Below are 15,816 nucleotides of genomic sequence, written 5' to 3'. Positions count from 1 at the left end.
GCTGAAAAAATAGTTTGTAAAGGGAGTGAGGAGGTGAGAGGAGTGTGTAGGTGTGATTTGGTTTGGGTTTTTATTCAATATTTTCTAGATATTTGGTATGTTCCACTTAGTCTAGAACCCAGTGTGATTTTGTTAATTTTAAATTTTATTTCCTAATTCGTGTTTAATCCAGTTTTTCAGCTGATATATACGCACATTAAGTCATACCACAGAGTGCTGGGGAAGGCAGTACTGAGTTGCTCAAGAACAATAAGGTGCATCTTAAGAGTAAATCAATAAATCTGCCTCCTTTATGATAGTAAAGTAAAAGTAAATAATCCATTAAAGTGTGTATATCAAGAGCAGGGTATGGCTGAAGGAAGCTGGGACTTCCCATTTCTGATCCTGGCTGACAATTTTTAGCTCCTCAACTTATTTAAGTCTTGCTTTTCATGTATGGAATATGTTTACCTGTCTTGTTGGATTACTGTAACTTTTCTGTGATTTGTCTGAAAATACTCGAAGAAATAGTATAGTTAGTTATTTGCATTTGTACTATAAAGGAGTAGTAGTAAATGGTTTTGTTTCTTCTTGTTTGAAATTAACATGAACTCTATCACTGCTTACTGCATGGCGATGGTAAACCATGGCAGATGCTCTCTGTTAATCCCCTCCCCCCTCACTAAGGAAAGGCAATAGGAGGAAAAGGGAGAGAAACTTGCAAGTTGGGCAAAGTTAAAAATGCTTTACTAGTGCTACTATTTAATAAAGAAAATAATACAAAATATACAAAACCAATCTTGAATTTCCTGGGGCAGTGCAGCGTTGCCCACGGTGGAGCTGGTGTTGCTCCTACAGCTGCAGGGCAGCTGCAGCCCAGTCATGGGCTGGACTCTGCAGCAAACTGGAACTGGATTCAGGGATGCAGGGTCTGGAACCAGGCCTCAGATTGCAGGTATGACAGGCAGAGTCCTCTTCCAGATGCCAGCTGTGGTGGAAGAGATCACCCTTGTGATCTCCCCCTTTTATAGGGTGTATGACGTGGATGGGATGGAATACTTAGTTGGTCAATTTTAGTCACCTGTTGTGTTCGCCCCTCCTTGCAAATACGCCCCTCTCACTTACGGAACATTCTAAATTTATCAGTAACCTTGGCTACCATAGCCATAAGTCTAAACCTGGGTCTCTTCTGCAGACCATTGCTACTGTTATCAGCTCCTGAGCAAAGAGTGTCTGAAAAAACATGCAGCCAAATTCAGAAAACTGCAGTTACTTAGAAGAACTTAGACAAAAGGAAAACTCACTAAAAGAGAAACTGGTCTTGTTTTTAACAAAACCAGGACAACTCTTAACCTTTTTTGTTTTAAGATTGATTTTTGAAATTACCGCAGGTGCTCTTACGGGTCTGTGTATGGAAACGTGTCTCAGCTATTACAAAAGGTGCTCCCTAGAAGCTTTTCCCACATGATATGGTTATTCCCCAGCACATACTCTACATGGTCTCTCAGCTTTTGTTTAAATGTAGTCACAAAATGCCATTTAATGTATTTTCTCTTCTTTCTGTGAAGTGTATCATTAAATTTGTCCTGCATCTATTCCCTTTTACCCTTGTTGCCTTTCTGGTCTGCCCAACAATCTAAAAATGAGTCACTGAGCTTATTTTTTATAACTTGTGGCTATTATAAATACTTAAGTCATGTGTCCTCTTACTCATATTTTCTCAAGACTAAATCTTAATTTTTCTCTCTCAATATTTAAGCCTGGTTTTCCCATTCATCATCTTTGTTTCTCATGATGTACTCTGACCAAACTAATTTTGTTTTTCTTCAAATACGCTGGCCAAAAGAGGATGCCAGCATTCAAAGGTGGTTCCATTGGGCTTTTGTAGAATCATGCTACAATACATTTAATATAATTTGCTTGTGGTAAGCCAGTTTTCTATTAACCTTCTTTACCACTGCTATTCTTTAGATGAGTATTCTGTCAATAAAGGTTCATTTTTATGTGACACATTAGCTAATTCAGTGCCTTTTAAACTATGCTTAGCTATACTAATCATTATTATTTGCCTCCAGTCTTGCCACACAGAATGTTAACTATAAGTATGCTACCAAAAGTCTCTTCGTTTGTCCTTGCATACAGTACTTATCTTGACACAGTGATTAAGAATTATGATTCTTGCCTCTTAATACAAACTTCAAAATACTTTTTTCTTTCTTGCATTGTACACATGCTTTTTTTATCAAGAATTGCACAATTCAGTATGACTAGTTCAGTCGGTCAGCCAGGGTCAAAGGTAAAATAAATGTTTCCACAATCTCTGTGGAAACAAAAAGCAAGACTTCCATCTTCAGTGAGAATAACATCTGGCACTCACCCATTCAATGGGCTGTGTTTAGCAGTGCTGAATAAACAACCTTTCATGAACTGCAGCAATTTTCATAATTCTGTAATTAAAGATTTTTTTTTGCTTAATCTATTTATATGAAAACTTGCTGAAGTGAGACCAACATTTTTATAATGCATATTTCGAAAAGAGGAATTAATGTTCTGGATACAGTCCCAGGTACTATAATATCTTGATTTACTGTCTGCGATGTTATGCTGAGTCCATCCAAAGAAGAAAGCTATCCAAGTTTTCTGTATGCATTAAAGGAGGAGATGAGATCCTCCTGCCTTTATGAATGCATGGGCAACTTCTAAGGCTTGTAGATTTTTTTAAGGTCACCTGGGAAAAGCTTTTGAAGGTGCTGGGGTCCATCAGGGCTGGTCAGTTCTTAAGTACCACGTCCTAAAAGTCCAGGAGCAGGCAATTCCAAAATGTCAAAAGTCAAGCAGTCCAGAAGTGCTGCTTAGATCAATGTTGGAGTGATCCTGAATTGCATTGGAGTAACACTTTAATTCTCTCCTTGGCTTCCATCCAGCTACCAAGCCTGGACCTTTTGTTTCCATGCTTGATGGCAGATTTTGGCTTTGCAGGTTTTTACATTGCTGCCACATTTATTCTAGAACTTCAGTTTTAATGGCAACTGCTAAGTATTTCTTAGTTTTCTATTTATTTGCTCAGTTTGCTGCTTTCCTCTTTTCTTTTTTTTTTTTTTTCTTTTTTTAATGTTTAAACTGTCGTGTGTGAAGTGCATGGAATAATTATCCTACACTGCAGAACATAAAAAGGAGGGCATGTGAGAGGTGAGGCTCTTGATCTTCAGTCTGATGACTCAGCTGCCTTTTCAGCAGCTGCAAAGACTTGAAAGCACTGGTTTTATAACATGTGATCAGGATGAGGGGTTTACGTCTGAAAAGGAGGGCATGGATAACACACACATTTTGATGCACTGAATGAGATGTGATGAGACTGCTGCTAATTCTGCTGACTAATGCGGTCTTGAGGTTTATCTGTATCTCGCTGACTAGTTGCGTAGACTTATAACTATATATAGTTCCAAGTTTTCTGCTTAGCTTCAAATTCTTTGGAACAATGGCTGTCATCTTTTCAGAGCTTGTACAGTACATTATACAGAGAAATCCTATTTCATTGCTAGAGCTCCAAGGTGCTACACTAAAAACCAATAAGAATTTAAAAAACCTATATGAATGAATGGATGGATAAGTTCTCTATATTGAGATGTCCTATTCTGTTTATGCAGGCAAGGTCATGAATGTCTTTTCAGTCATCTGAAAAAACAGACAAGACAGAGCACCTAGTGGAATTTAGACTTAATGACTAATATTTAAAATATGCTTTTCAGGAAAATGTTGGTCTTGTCAGTACAGAAGAGCTTGGGAGAATGGTCAGAGAGCCCAAGAACATCATTATCTGGTTTTCAAGATGGGGACAGCAGGGCAGGGAGCCAGGCAGATGTAGAGAAAATGACCCGATGAGCAACTTCAAAAGCTGGAAATAGAGCTGCCCTCTGCTCCCACGTCATAGCTCAAGGGCTGTGCTGGCTGCTGTGATTCTGGTCCATGGATATTAAGGACACTTGTGAATAGCACAGGTTAAAACATTTCAAGCCAGTACATATGTGCAGATCAGTGGTTGTCTGGATGTGAAGCCATCAGTGTTGTAGATGTGCCTGGAAAGAGCCTGGGGTTTCATCTTGCTGCTTTTCCAGAAATGTTACCTGTTTACCAAGTACCTGGTAAGCAAAAATGTAATGATATTGTATTAGTTTGGTCAATTTCCATAGATAAGGTCTGTTTAGTACGTGCAACACATCTGTTAACAAATATATCTTCTGTGTGTGGAACGGAGAAACCCTAAGCAGGGCAGAAACACACTTTGAATGCAGTTGAAAACATCTTTGTCTTTGGTGTCTAAGGAAAATACAAAGTTGCTTGGGGAGGGGAACAAATGGTAACTGAGCATGAAACTCCATGAAGTCAAGGTGCTGTGTTCTCTGTGTTAGATCTTGTTTGTAGCTTGGAGAAGGGCAATAGGGCAAAAAAGAACTGCATTAGAAAGGAAATCACTGGAATAAAGAATATTCTGGAAGTCCAGTGCACAAAATCTACATAAGACATATTTTAGTGGAACATAAACTCATCAAGGATGAGAAATTTAAGAGGTTTTGGACACTTAGCAGCATGCCCTAGGATCTCCTGGCGCAAAAAGTAAATAATGTGCAGAGTCTCTGCCTTTCCCTATTTGATTTTTGTGGCTTTAACCTTCCAAGCTGCAGCTCTGCTCTTGAATTAGTTGGAATTTCAATGTGTTGTTACAGTAGCGTCTTTGTTGGAGATGGACCGTGACTTGTGCTCGTTAAGGCTACAGATGTCTGCTCAGATTATGTATCTGAAAAGCTTTTTCTCCGATGAACTGTGAAAAGCCAGGCTTGAGGATTGCAAAAAATAAAATAACAGCCCCTCATCCCTGTGTCTGGCAGAGTTAATGCAGTTACTCTCCAATCTTTTTAAAATCTTTGAGACAGCACATTTGTTCACAGTCAATAAGACAGCCCTCTGAGCACAACGCATTATGTTTCCTTTATCAGTGTTTTCCTACATTATTAACAAAGCTTTTTACACTCCAAAAATCTCTAGTCTGCAAATTCAGCATTTCCCAAATAATAGGGTTTAATAGGCATAAGTGCCATTGATAAACTGTTTATACGTGGCATGATTAGAAAACAGATCTTCTCGGGGCGGGGGAAGGCATGAATTTAAGCTAAAGTAGCTTGCCCACTCACCTTTTTTTGTGAATTTGCATTTCATAGTACAGCAGACAGAACGTTTTAGCCAGCCTGGATGATACCTGCTTCTTCTCAGAGAAGATGAATTATCAAGAAATTCAATTCAGTGACTTCTGTGATGTGTAAATGTTTGCTGAAAGTTACTAGAGCTGAACTAAAGAGTAATGGCTTTTTATTTCTAAAATAGTTGTGCATGTCCAGCTAAGACTTTTCAGGTGTTATCTTTCACCTTCTCCCTATTACGATGTGCACAAAGTGGATCAAGGTTCATTGGGCAATCTCAGCTAGGTACCTGACATTCCCTTCCACACCTCTATATACTCACCTGGCTCTACAAAAAAACTGAATGTTATCAAGGAATTACCAAGAAGTTACTAATTTCAACATGATCAGATATATAGTAAGATGAAGAAAAAACTTGATGTGAAAGTCGCTTGTATGTAAAACTGTCTCATAGTTCTGCTGCTTTTGTTTTAGCTGTGCTATAGAGCAGTTTTCTTGCTTAGAGCATTATTTTGAAGACCACTAAGGGCAGTTTCTTTCTTTTCCTTGAATGGGAAATGCACTCTCCAAAAGCTACAAGCCAAGCAGTGCTGATTGGCTCAGGTAATGTTCCTTTCATCTTTTGCGGGCTTGCACTTACTGACCTGGCTAGAAAGGGGGGGTTAGATGCAAGTTGGTCTTTCTTGGTTTAAACTACACCACAGCAGAAGCAAAACACCTTCATTTGTGAGCATCCCCTTAAGATTGTGTCTTCTTGGCCCAGAAACCCCACCTGTATGGCAAGAATAAGGTTGTTATGGTGGTGGAAGAGGACTTTGTTTTGATGATACCTGAATCTTCCTAGACAAAACTCCATCTCAGATACAGTGCACTCTATGTCTGTTCCTGTAAAGGTATAAAGACATGCATGTTTAGGGAGATGGATTGTTTGCATGGCGAGAGTAAGTACTCAGCACTGCACAGGCCACAAGAGCAATCATTTGACAGATAAATCAACTTCTTTCCTCTTCACAGGGTATCTGTAGTCCTCAGTGCAGCTCCATGTTAGACGCAGGCTAGAACTAGCTGAACTGATAGAGATGCTAATTCAGATTCCAAAAGCAATATTGTTGTGTTGGCCAGTTCAAAGGCTGCACCAGATAGCACTATTCAAAAAAGCACCATCACAGCTATACTTCTGGTTCAGAGATCTCTACACAGACCCACCGTCCCTGATGTAGGCATGCCCTTAGACTGCTCTTGTTCTCAGAGATACAGTGAACTAATTGGGAGTATAAGCAACAGATACAAAAACCTGAAAAGGAATAGAGAGTTACTGGAAAACAAATGATGTTACATTAACCACAGTAATCCTAAAGCTCCAAAACAGCATGTTAACTGAAGTTACACAAGGTCTCTGCAAGGTATGTGGGCTGTTGTTGTATGAAAAGAATCATAAGACCAGATAAAATAGATGTTTTGTTCCAGACTGACGTAAAGCTGGTCACCATATCCCATCTGGCTTTTGACAAAGTATTTTTTCTTCAGCCATATAGTTTGTTTGGATTTATGGAGGCTTTTCATCTAGGACCTAGAATATTGTGTCATAAACAGATGGATAACCTAAAAAGTTTAGAAAAGAAATTGACATATAATTCACTTATCTCATTTTTCTTCCCTTTCAGTAAGATGGGACTGTACTGCTGCAGAATGATCCCAAGTTAACTAATTAGGTCAAGTCAAGTCTGCAAAGGCATCTTGTTCTCTGTCTTACACCAGTGCGCTGCAACCAGTGAGCCAAGTCTTGTGGTCTTTTATTGGGATGTTATAATACATATACCTTCCTTGCACTAAGGAATTGCAGGAAGTGGTATTCATCCATGGGTCATTCCTTGCAAATAAACTTGTTGATATTTGCATAAAAATTATCTGCTTGTCACTATGCTTCCTACACTGGACCTTGTCTGTGATATGTGGCATTAATGAATTTCTCAGCTGGTGAATTTAAGGAGTGTATTAAAGAAGCTACAGTAATATGTGATGAGCTGTAATTAAAATCATTAATGCATTTGAATTCCTTTCCTCCCTTTCGCTTTGATTTACATTCTTCATGCAGACTTTATTCACTTTGTTGAGTGAACCAGACCTGGTGTTGACTGGTAACAATGATTTCTGCTTTCTCTTCTGCATAGTTGTATGGGGGAAATAAATTTAGTAAGTATCCTCACTGAGGTGTGACAGTAGGTATCAAGAAAACTGTGGTATATCTTACTTAACTAATGCATAAGTTATTTATAGTGATGCTGGAAAATGTGGTTTGGTGTTTAACAATGGAAGTGAACTGCCAAAACCAAATATTGGGAGAAATACCCAAAGCATCTTGATGCAGAACAATGGGTGCTTGAGGAAAGTTCTTTATTGTGACAGACACAGTCAGTGACCAAAAAGCAGTTTTAGTTGTTAGGTGAAAGAAAGGAAAATCGTATGTTAAGATTTACTGTCCCAGCCTTCTGCAGTAGGAAATGAAGAATTTGGATGAATCATGCTCTTGTAATTCTGTGGATTTTGGAGGTCAAGGGTTTGGGATCGTTTTATTTGTTTTCTGCTCAGCCTCTCATTTTTCTTGAGGTAGATGACTGTATTGTACTAGAATAGTATTTTTCTTATTGAGGCTATACGGAGGTACAGCCTGCACAGAAATAGAAATTCTACACAAAAAAAAAAAAAAAAGAAAACAGTATTCAAAGGCTGTAAGACCTAGGGAACAGGGTGCTGAAATGGAGTTGTGGGAACATAGTTCCGTGGTGCTGACACTGGCCTTGAGTGTGGCAGAGTCATGTCAGTGTGTTTATGCCATTTTGCTTTTCTGACCCTCTTTCTTCCTTTTCATTTTTTTTTCTCTTTATTATGTTTCCTCAAAAGATTTGCATGGAGTTCAAGATCCATTCAGTTGTTGTCCTTTACCTTTTGCTTCTCTGGGCCCAGAACCCAGGCAGGGTTCTCCTCTATTATGCCTCTGAACAAATCCAACTGTAACTTCTCTTACAAGTTTGGGTAACTTTGCCAATTCCTCAGTGCCTTCTGCAAGTAAAACACATACTACATGCTATCTGAAGTACCTCTTCTGAGCTGATGTTCTCATCATCCCTATAATAATGCTGTTTAGGGTCATGCTGCTGCTCCCTGGTACTCGGTTACCAGTTCCAGCCATTCCTTTTACCATTTCTGTCTCAAACTGAAGCTCACTGTGTGATCTTCCATGCCCTCAGCCCAGCTCATGTTTTTCTTTTCCTCATTCTATCCTAACCTGTTTTTTTGTTTGGTTAGGGGTTGTTTGGTTTGGTTTGGTTTAGGTTTTTTTGTTGTTTGTTCGGTTGGTTTGGTTTTACCATTTACTTCTTTCACTGCACTCTTTGCTTTTAGACTTTCACATCTCTTATTTGTAACACATCTACCAGGCTTACGTTGTAGGTTTTGCTGTTCCAACATCCTTTCTTCTTTTGAATTTTTTCCAGCAGGAGGTCTTCTGATCACTAATATCCAAATAACCACCCTTTACTGAGCAGCTATCTGTATTTTCTCCCATACTTATTTTGGACTGTTAGATCTGTGGAGCAGGAGGTAGTTGCTGCCTTTCTTTATAAACTCCATGTGAAGTTGGACTGCACTGCAAGTTATCATTAAAAGTGAAGATCAGGACTTGTATATCTCTGATTTTAGTGTGCTTTGCTGGGTACAGCTGAGGTACTATGCTTATGCTTCAGAACTGGGTGTCTCACTTCTGGAAACAAAAAGTTATGGCTGATAAGTAGGGATAGGGGAGATGACAGTGCACGTGCTTCCTACTACGGTGTGTGTTTTTGTCTCTTCCTAGCTTGTCTGCTGGCACTTTTAGTAGGTCAGGATGGACCGAGTCGAGTAGTAGTCAGCCATCTGATTTGCAAGCATATGCTTTTAATAAGCTAATTTTTCATAATCCAAAGAAAAAGGGAAAACTTGCTTTTTTCACACAGTGCATTAGCCGAAAACGCAGCGTATGTCAAGTAAGAGCACTTTTATATTTGAAACAAATTGGAGGTTTCCTTTTGTCTTGCAGACGTAGGCAGCGGCCAAGATTACGTGACCTCAGAAAATCAGCTGCTCTACTACCCTAGTATTACCTATGCTATCATTGGTAGCTCTGTCATTTTCGTACTTGTGGTAGCCTTTCTTGCCTTAGTCCTGCATCACCAACGTAAACGCAACAACCTCATGACCCTGCCAGTGCATCGGCTGCAGCACCCTGTCCTGCTGTCCCGGCTGGTGGTCCTCGATCACCCACACCACTGCAGCGTCACCTACAATGTCAACAATGGGATCCAGTACATGTCCAACCAGGCCTACCACAGGCCAGTGGACCTGGACTCTCCGCCATCTTATACAGAGGCTGTGCTTGACCAAAGGTATGTACACGACCTGATTCTGTGGTCACCAAAGTTTCATGCTACTGGTTGCAGCTCTGTTAATCTGTGCCTCTGCTCCCCATTTGTCCTTATTACTGCTTTTGACAGAAGTACAACATTGCAATTCTGTCACATACATAGGTCCAAATTTGGGTAAATTTGAGTTTCTCTGGCACATGAAAAATTCATGTTCCTCAGGTCCCCCTACTGTTACTGATATTAAAGGGATTTAAGGCAAACTTAAGTCATGTTCTCTTAGCACATGTTGTTGGTAGTAGAGATTTTGAGGATGGCAGGAGAATGCAGAGAAATGCATCACTTGGCTAGTAGTGGTATCCTGTGCTAGTCTGGAATCAAAGCATGAAAAATGAATTTAGAGTTTTGCAAAAAAAAATCTAGGTTGTAGCTCATAGTATTTTTTTTTTTAATTATCTTGATCATATGTGGTAAGTGTATAAAGGTAAGAGGTCTTCAGTTCTTGCATAACGAATTTTATAGTCCCTCTGCTCTGCACTAGTCTCCCTTTGCCAACAGAAGAAAAGAACATGACTCTGAAATGTAAAGCATTGTTCTCATTTTAAATAGCTGAAAGTACTTTGAATTCTGGTGTATGAGTGTGGTTTGGGTTATATTTTTGTAGTTAAGACACGGGTTTTATTTTAGGTAATTAGCCTTCATTTTAATCTGTCTGTAAAGTCTTTCCACACAAAACTCCTAGAGTGACATCTCCTGTACATAAACAGGACATAGTATGAACTTTAATGATCCAGATTTTTCACTGTCACCCTTTCGATATTTTTTAGGATGAACTCTGGGATCTAAGAAAGATAGTATAATCATGTACATTCCTATTCTCTGATGCATTTGGCAGCAGCTCCTTGTCTTAATGTAGACATAATAGTATCTTTTCATTAATAAGGACAACAAAATGAGCAGCTGTGAGGATTGTAATCACTTCTCACACGCACTGATACAAAACATAAGCAATTTCAGAGCTGATTGCTCTCAGGACCTATTTATGAATCTGCTAAACTCTTCAGTCCCTTAACTTTTTTACTGTCAGAACCAGAAACAGTGTTCTTGAATCCTGTAGTCGTCTATGCCTACTTAGCAGTTGCTCTGCATGTGATATCTTGACAGCAAAAGTGATTTGTCATGTGGACAATTTAGTTTGTTATTTATTTGTAAATCATAAACCATTAATCTTTGTCACACAATGGAGGTTTCCTCAGAGTTTTCTTGTGTTCACATAATTATCTATAGGTGTAAATCCACTACTTACCTTATTTCTTTTAAAGTGCTTTCTCAGGTTGCATAAATGCTATACAGTATGCTTACTTCTCTGAGTGTAAGCTGAGATTTGTTGGAAGTGCATACCCATGAAAATCAGAGTGTAGAGTGTTAAGCAGGATGTAACTAGCTATGTTGCATCTTGACCAGAAACCTTGCTGCCCAGTAGTCATGTGGATGTTTTGAATAATGTAGGCAGGTCTGTTTGAGATATCCTGAGAGATATCATGGAAAGGCTAAGAAATACTGTTTGGTTTTTTTTTCATTACTGGAAAACTATCTGATTTCTTCCATACAACTGTTTTCAGTAACCTCTCACTATGTTGTGTATCTTACAGCAGACCTCCTTGGTTTGACCTTCCTCCACCACCTTATTGTTCTGAATCTGAATCCCCTGATCAGCCAGATCTTCCTCCTTACCGATCTCAGACAGGAAGCTTGGTGAGCACAGATGCCCCCATGGCAGGAAGCCCTCTGGGCACAGCTAGCAGTTGGACAAGAGGCATCCATGACAGTCTGGATGGCAACAGAACTCTTCTCGAGAGGACAGCAGATCGGAGTAATTCTCTGGTCAACCACATTGCTGAAAGAGAAGTGTAACTTCTTCAGGATTTGGGATAGCAGGAAGGCATTTACTTTTTCAAGTCTGTATAGGTTAATCTGCTAATAGGTTTCAGGGGAACATGCATCTGAATGATGACTTGATTTGAATCCAATTAGTATTTCAATTCAGCATTTTGGGCTCACCAAAGACAGAGCTGTGAGAGCTAAACCTATAGTCACATTAGCTCTCCACAATATTTCTGCGAGCAAGTTCCAGTTCAAACTAATAAGAGAAACATCAGTGCTATGTCAAAGAACTGATGTGATGTATTTCTTGGACTGTTTACTGTACATGAATGTATATATGTGCATGTATAATATATAAAAGTGTTGCGCACAAAAACTCTGCCAGAAAGACTGCTGTTTTCAGACTGCCTCCCATCCTGCTGACATATGAACTGTTTGTTCTTACTGCCCAATGCCAGCTGGTGGTTGTTGAAGCACATGAGAGGCAGTCTTTCTGCTTGGAGGTCTGACTCTTCTCTTCATTCTGGAACATTCTCACTGTGAATGTAGTTTTCAGCAACTCTCTAACTGAGCAAACGAGGGCTTTTTCCCAGATGGTAATATCTAGGCCAAATTTGCATGGGTTTTCTCAGGAACACCACAAAGGTTGACTTATCTGTCAGACTTCAAGGCTGAGTACAGAGGCACTGAAGCATCTCAACAAATCAGCGCAAGACTTCTTTTCAAGTGTGGCAAAACAACATTAATCCACGTGTTCCTTCTTAAAAACAAAAAACCAAAAAAAAGACAACGATAACAAACAACTAAATAAATTAAAAAAAAAAAAAAACACAAAAAAAACCTCAGCTATTTCTTGAACACCAATACCAGCCTGAGGCAAACACTCATCGTGGAAAGCTTTAGTGTGAATGACTAGTTTGCTATACTTGTTACTGAAAGCAGGTCATGTAGTGAAATGCGCTGGACTTGTTGACCCTGACTACAGCATGGCATGTATGCATACATGCATGGATACACATGTTTAATACTATGTCTATGTATGTAAGTAGTATATTTCACAGTATATTTCATAGATTTAGTTCTACTGCACCAGTAGAACTGTGAAATGTCAAAGTTTCACTTAGGATTTTTTTTTTTAATGGAGTTTGCCATTATTTGTGTTCATTTGGTTGAAATTCTAGCTTCTACAGTAAACCAGAATTATTTGTGTCTGTTTTGTTCTAACTCTTAGAATGGTCTCCTGTGAAGTGTGTTTCAGTGCAGTGTTGAATCACCCATGTGAAAGCATCTCAGAGGTAAAGGTATTCAGAGAGGCAAGAGGAAGGCAAGCAGTAAATTTAAATGCCACTGCAGTCCAGTGCTTCTGCTCAGTATACAGAAAACAATGCAGTGTCTTTCTTTTGTCCAGAGGGAAATTTACCTTGAAAAATTATTTCTATTTGTCTGTCAGACACATTTCAAATTCCTCATTCCATGTAATAAACATGAAATGAAGGAAGCTAACTGCCCACACCCTCTACTTTCTTCCCATCATTCTAGGGTAACTTCTTCTACCCAAAGGTTATGCTCAGAACCCAAGAATTTTTGAGCTTGAGTGTCAGTAGGGTAGTAAGTTGAGTTTAGTCTCAGTTCCCACACATAGACCTCAATTTTTTTGTGGCCTTTTTTTTTTTTATTTTTTTTATTTCCAGCTCTGGAGTCTACTGTCATGGTATATAAGAGATGACACAGTGAGGAGCACTGGAGAATTCTAATGCTGATGGGCTTGGCTGACTTTGGAAGCAGATCAGCGACAGTCTTTTATTCCAGGCTTAAGCAGCTTGTCTTGAAGTGTGTTGTTGAAGATGCTCCTAGGTCCTTGTAAAGCAATGTACAAGATAGGGCCGGATTTCATCCTTGCTGGGGGCAAAAGCAGTGTAATTATGCTGTCCTTCACAAAGCAAGATTTGGCTAATTAATGACTCCATCCACCTTAATAAGCAGAAGGTTTCCATTGGCACTTCGCAGACAGTTATTCTTTATTTTACAAGTAGATTAAATTTGAGTACATAGCTGAGCTAATAGTGAAGGTGGGTGCAGGGCTGTCTCCTGTGAGCACCGGGCCCCACTGTCCCTTTTGCCTTTCATTTAGGCTCTGCTTGGCCTCTTTAAGAGAGCTATGTAATGCTGTATCAGAATTAGCCTTAACATTTTTCTGTTACAGTTTTTTAAACATTATATTTGACTTTAAAACATACTGTTGAAAAGTTTGCAGTAGTTTCATTAGAATTAGGCATCTTTTTAGTTTTAAAGTTGCCAAAGGCTGTATTAGTGAAATTAAATCATTGTGTCCAATGTAACTTACATGGCACATATCCTCACACAATCTTTCCATGGGGGACTGCATTTTACCACATGTGTTCTAAGACACCAAGGTGTGTGCAAACCAAATACTGTTTGCCTATGGCACCTGAAAAACACTGCCTTGCATTCCTAAGACGTGGGAAAAGAGTGGATATAGCCTGCTTCTTCTGCCTTCTGTGTCAGTCACTGTCATATATGTATATATATTAAAAAAAATACTCTTTCAGGTTGTATATATTCATGTAACTTTTGCATAAAGATAATCCATTTGGACTTCACAAAAAAAAAAAGGGGGGGGGGAAACATTCTAAATGGTGTGAAGTTTTCCCTTCTGGCTAAGGGTGTACTTATCTTTGTATAGGTATCTTTTAGTTTTTGAGAATACAAGTTACAAAAGGAGATTGTGCCTTTCTGGTTGAATGTTGATTTGGTGGGAGGCTGTTTAACTACATTTCTGGATGTTGTTACATATCATTGTCTAGAGATCCAAAAAGATAAATAAGTCTTGTCTTCCTCTTTTTTGTTATTTATGGGGACCACAGAAATTTGAGGAGTATCTTGTTCCAAAAAGGCATGCTAAAACTTTAAGGGGGGGGTTCATCTTAGTTTTCTGGTTTGTAGAACAGATTTGCTAGCTGGTTTCTTTGGAAATTGCTGTAGTATCACACCAAAATGGTTTATAACGTGTCATTTTTAGTAGTGTTAATACAGCATAATACTGCATTATTGAGTGGACAGATATTAATATATTTGATTCCAACAAAACAATTTGAAGAAATTACTATTTGAGGTAAACAAATTTCGGGAGTTTTGAGTATCTGTAACCTCTGCTGAAGTCAGAATGCTGTATATGTAAAATTAGGCCATTAGCGAATCCACTTGACAATAACCTGAAGTTCCTTGTAAGGCAAATTACATTTTACTTCTTTGGTATTGTGCTAATGGAAAACTGGCAGTAATGTCTTTAATAGAGAGCCTGTGAATAATTGTTTTTACTTTTCATCTACAATGACATACATGACAACACTGAGTGCTTTGCGATTTTTTAAATAACTGCATTCATTCTTTCTCTCCTTTAAAGTCAAATCAGTTTTATTTACACCACTTCACTTTGATACAGCTAATAGGGCCCTTGTGATGCATACAGAAGCTGGGTGGAGAAAAGAGACAATTACTCTCATTTTCATTAATGCTGCAGGTTGTTAATCTTGTGTGCTTTTTAGACATTTTAGGAAAGACAAATGGTTTTAGTAGATAAGAAAAACTATTAACAATGAAAAGGATAGAAGGAGACTTCTGAATTTCATTTTTAATGAATATTTAAAATTGTATAAATGAAGGAAGAATTTAATGCTGTATTTTTAACATGGTGATCAGATGGCAAGTACTGTTCCTCACTGTCGGTCCTCGGAAGCTATTTTGCATATAATGCCTGGAACTAAAATAAGACAAGTGCTCTTCTTGCAGTTTGTATGAGATCTGAAATATTTTTTTAGTAACACAAGGCTATATTTCACCCATGTAGTAGAATATGTGACTCCAGAAAAAATTTTGATACCGTGCTCGATTCTGCCTGAATGTAGCCCAGTACAGGACTGTGGCCTTCATTTGTCCGTTATTTTTCTGATTTGAGGGGTTTTGTCAACTTGAAATTGAGATATTACATAAGGGCTTTAGTGGAGCTTCTCTATTGAAACCCAACCTTGTCTTAAACTTTTGTAAACTGGAAATCGTCAAAAATGTGTTCTGTATTCTTGAATAAAGTGGATGTTTTAATACTGTTCCCAAGCAATGATGTCCCCCACTTCGTGAAGTCTCTGTTCTTTTGGTTTTATAGCCTCCTACCTGAGGCTTCATCCAGCTGCTTTTGCAGTCAGTGTTAAGCTTTGTTAAATCTGTGTGGGTTTAAAACATATTTTTAAAAGGAAATTATTTTGGAAATCCACATGTACATATGTGTATAAAAATATACTGATACATATGTCTCTCATTTTGCCCTTCTGTTTGTATTATCAAAG

General features: G+C 38.6%; 1 protein-coding gene across 5 annotated transcripts in view; it reads left to right on the top strand.

The window, feature by feature from the left end:
• The window catches only part of LDLRAD3 (low density lipoprotein receptor class A domain containing 3), a 128,586-nt gene extending 112,996 nt beyond the window's left edge, over positions 1–15,590 (top strand). For all 5 annotated transcript variants that reach the window (XM_082057531.1, XM_082057528.1, XM_082057527.1 and 2 more), the window contains 2 exons: positions 9,250–9,595; positions 11,224–15,590. In XM_082057531.1, the coding sequence (XP_081913657.1) occupies positions 9,250–9,595; positions 11,224–11,485 (608 nt within the window). In that variant the 3' untranslated portion in view covers positions 11,486–15,590. The remainder of the gene's footprint in view (positions 1–9,249; positions 9,596–11,223) is intronic.
• Positions 15,591–15,816: the final 226 nt, after the last annotated feature.

Source organism: Streptopelia decaocto (genome assembly GCF_964273445.1).
Source record: "Streptopelia decaocto genome assembly, chromosome: 7".
Taxonomy (NCBI): Eukaryota; Metazoa; Chordata; class Aves; order Columbiformes; family Columbidae; genus Streptopelia; species Streptopelia decaocto.
The sequence above is the reverse complement of the archived record's forward strand: the minus strand, read 5'-3'. Positions and strand labels throughout refer to the sequence as shown.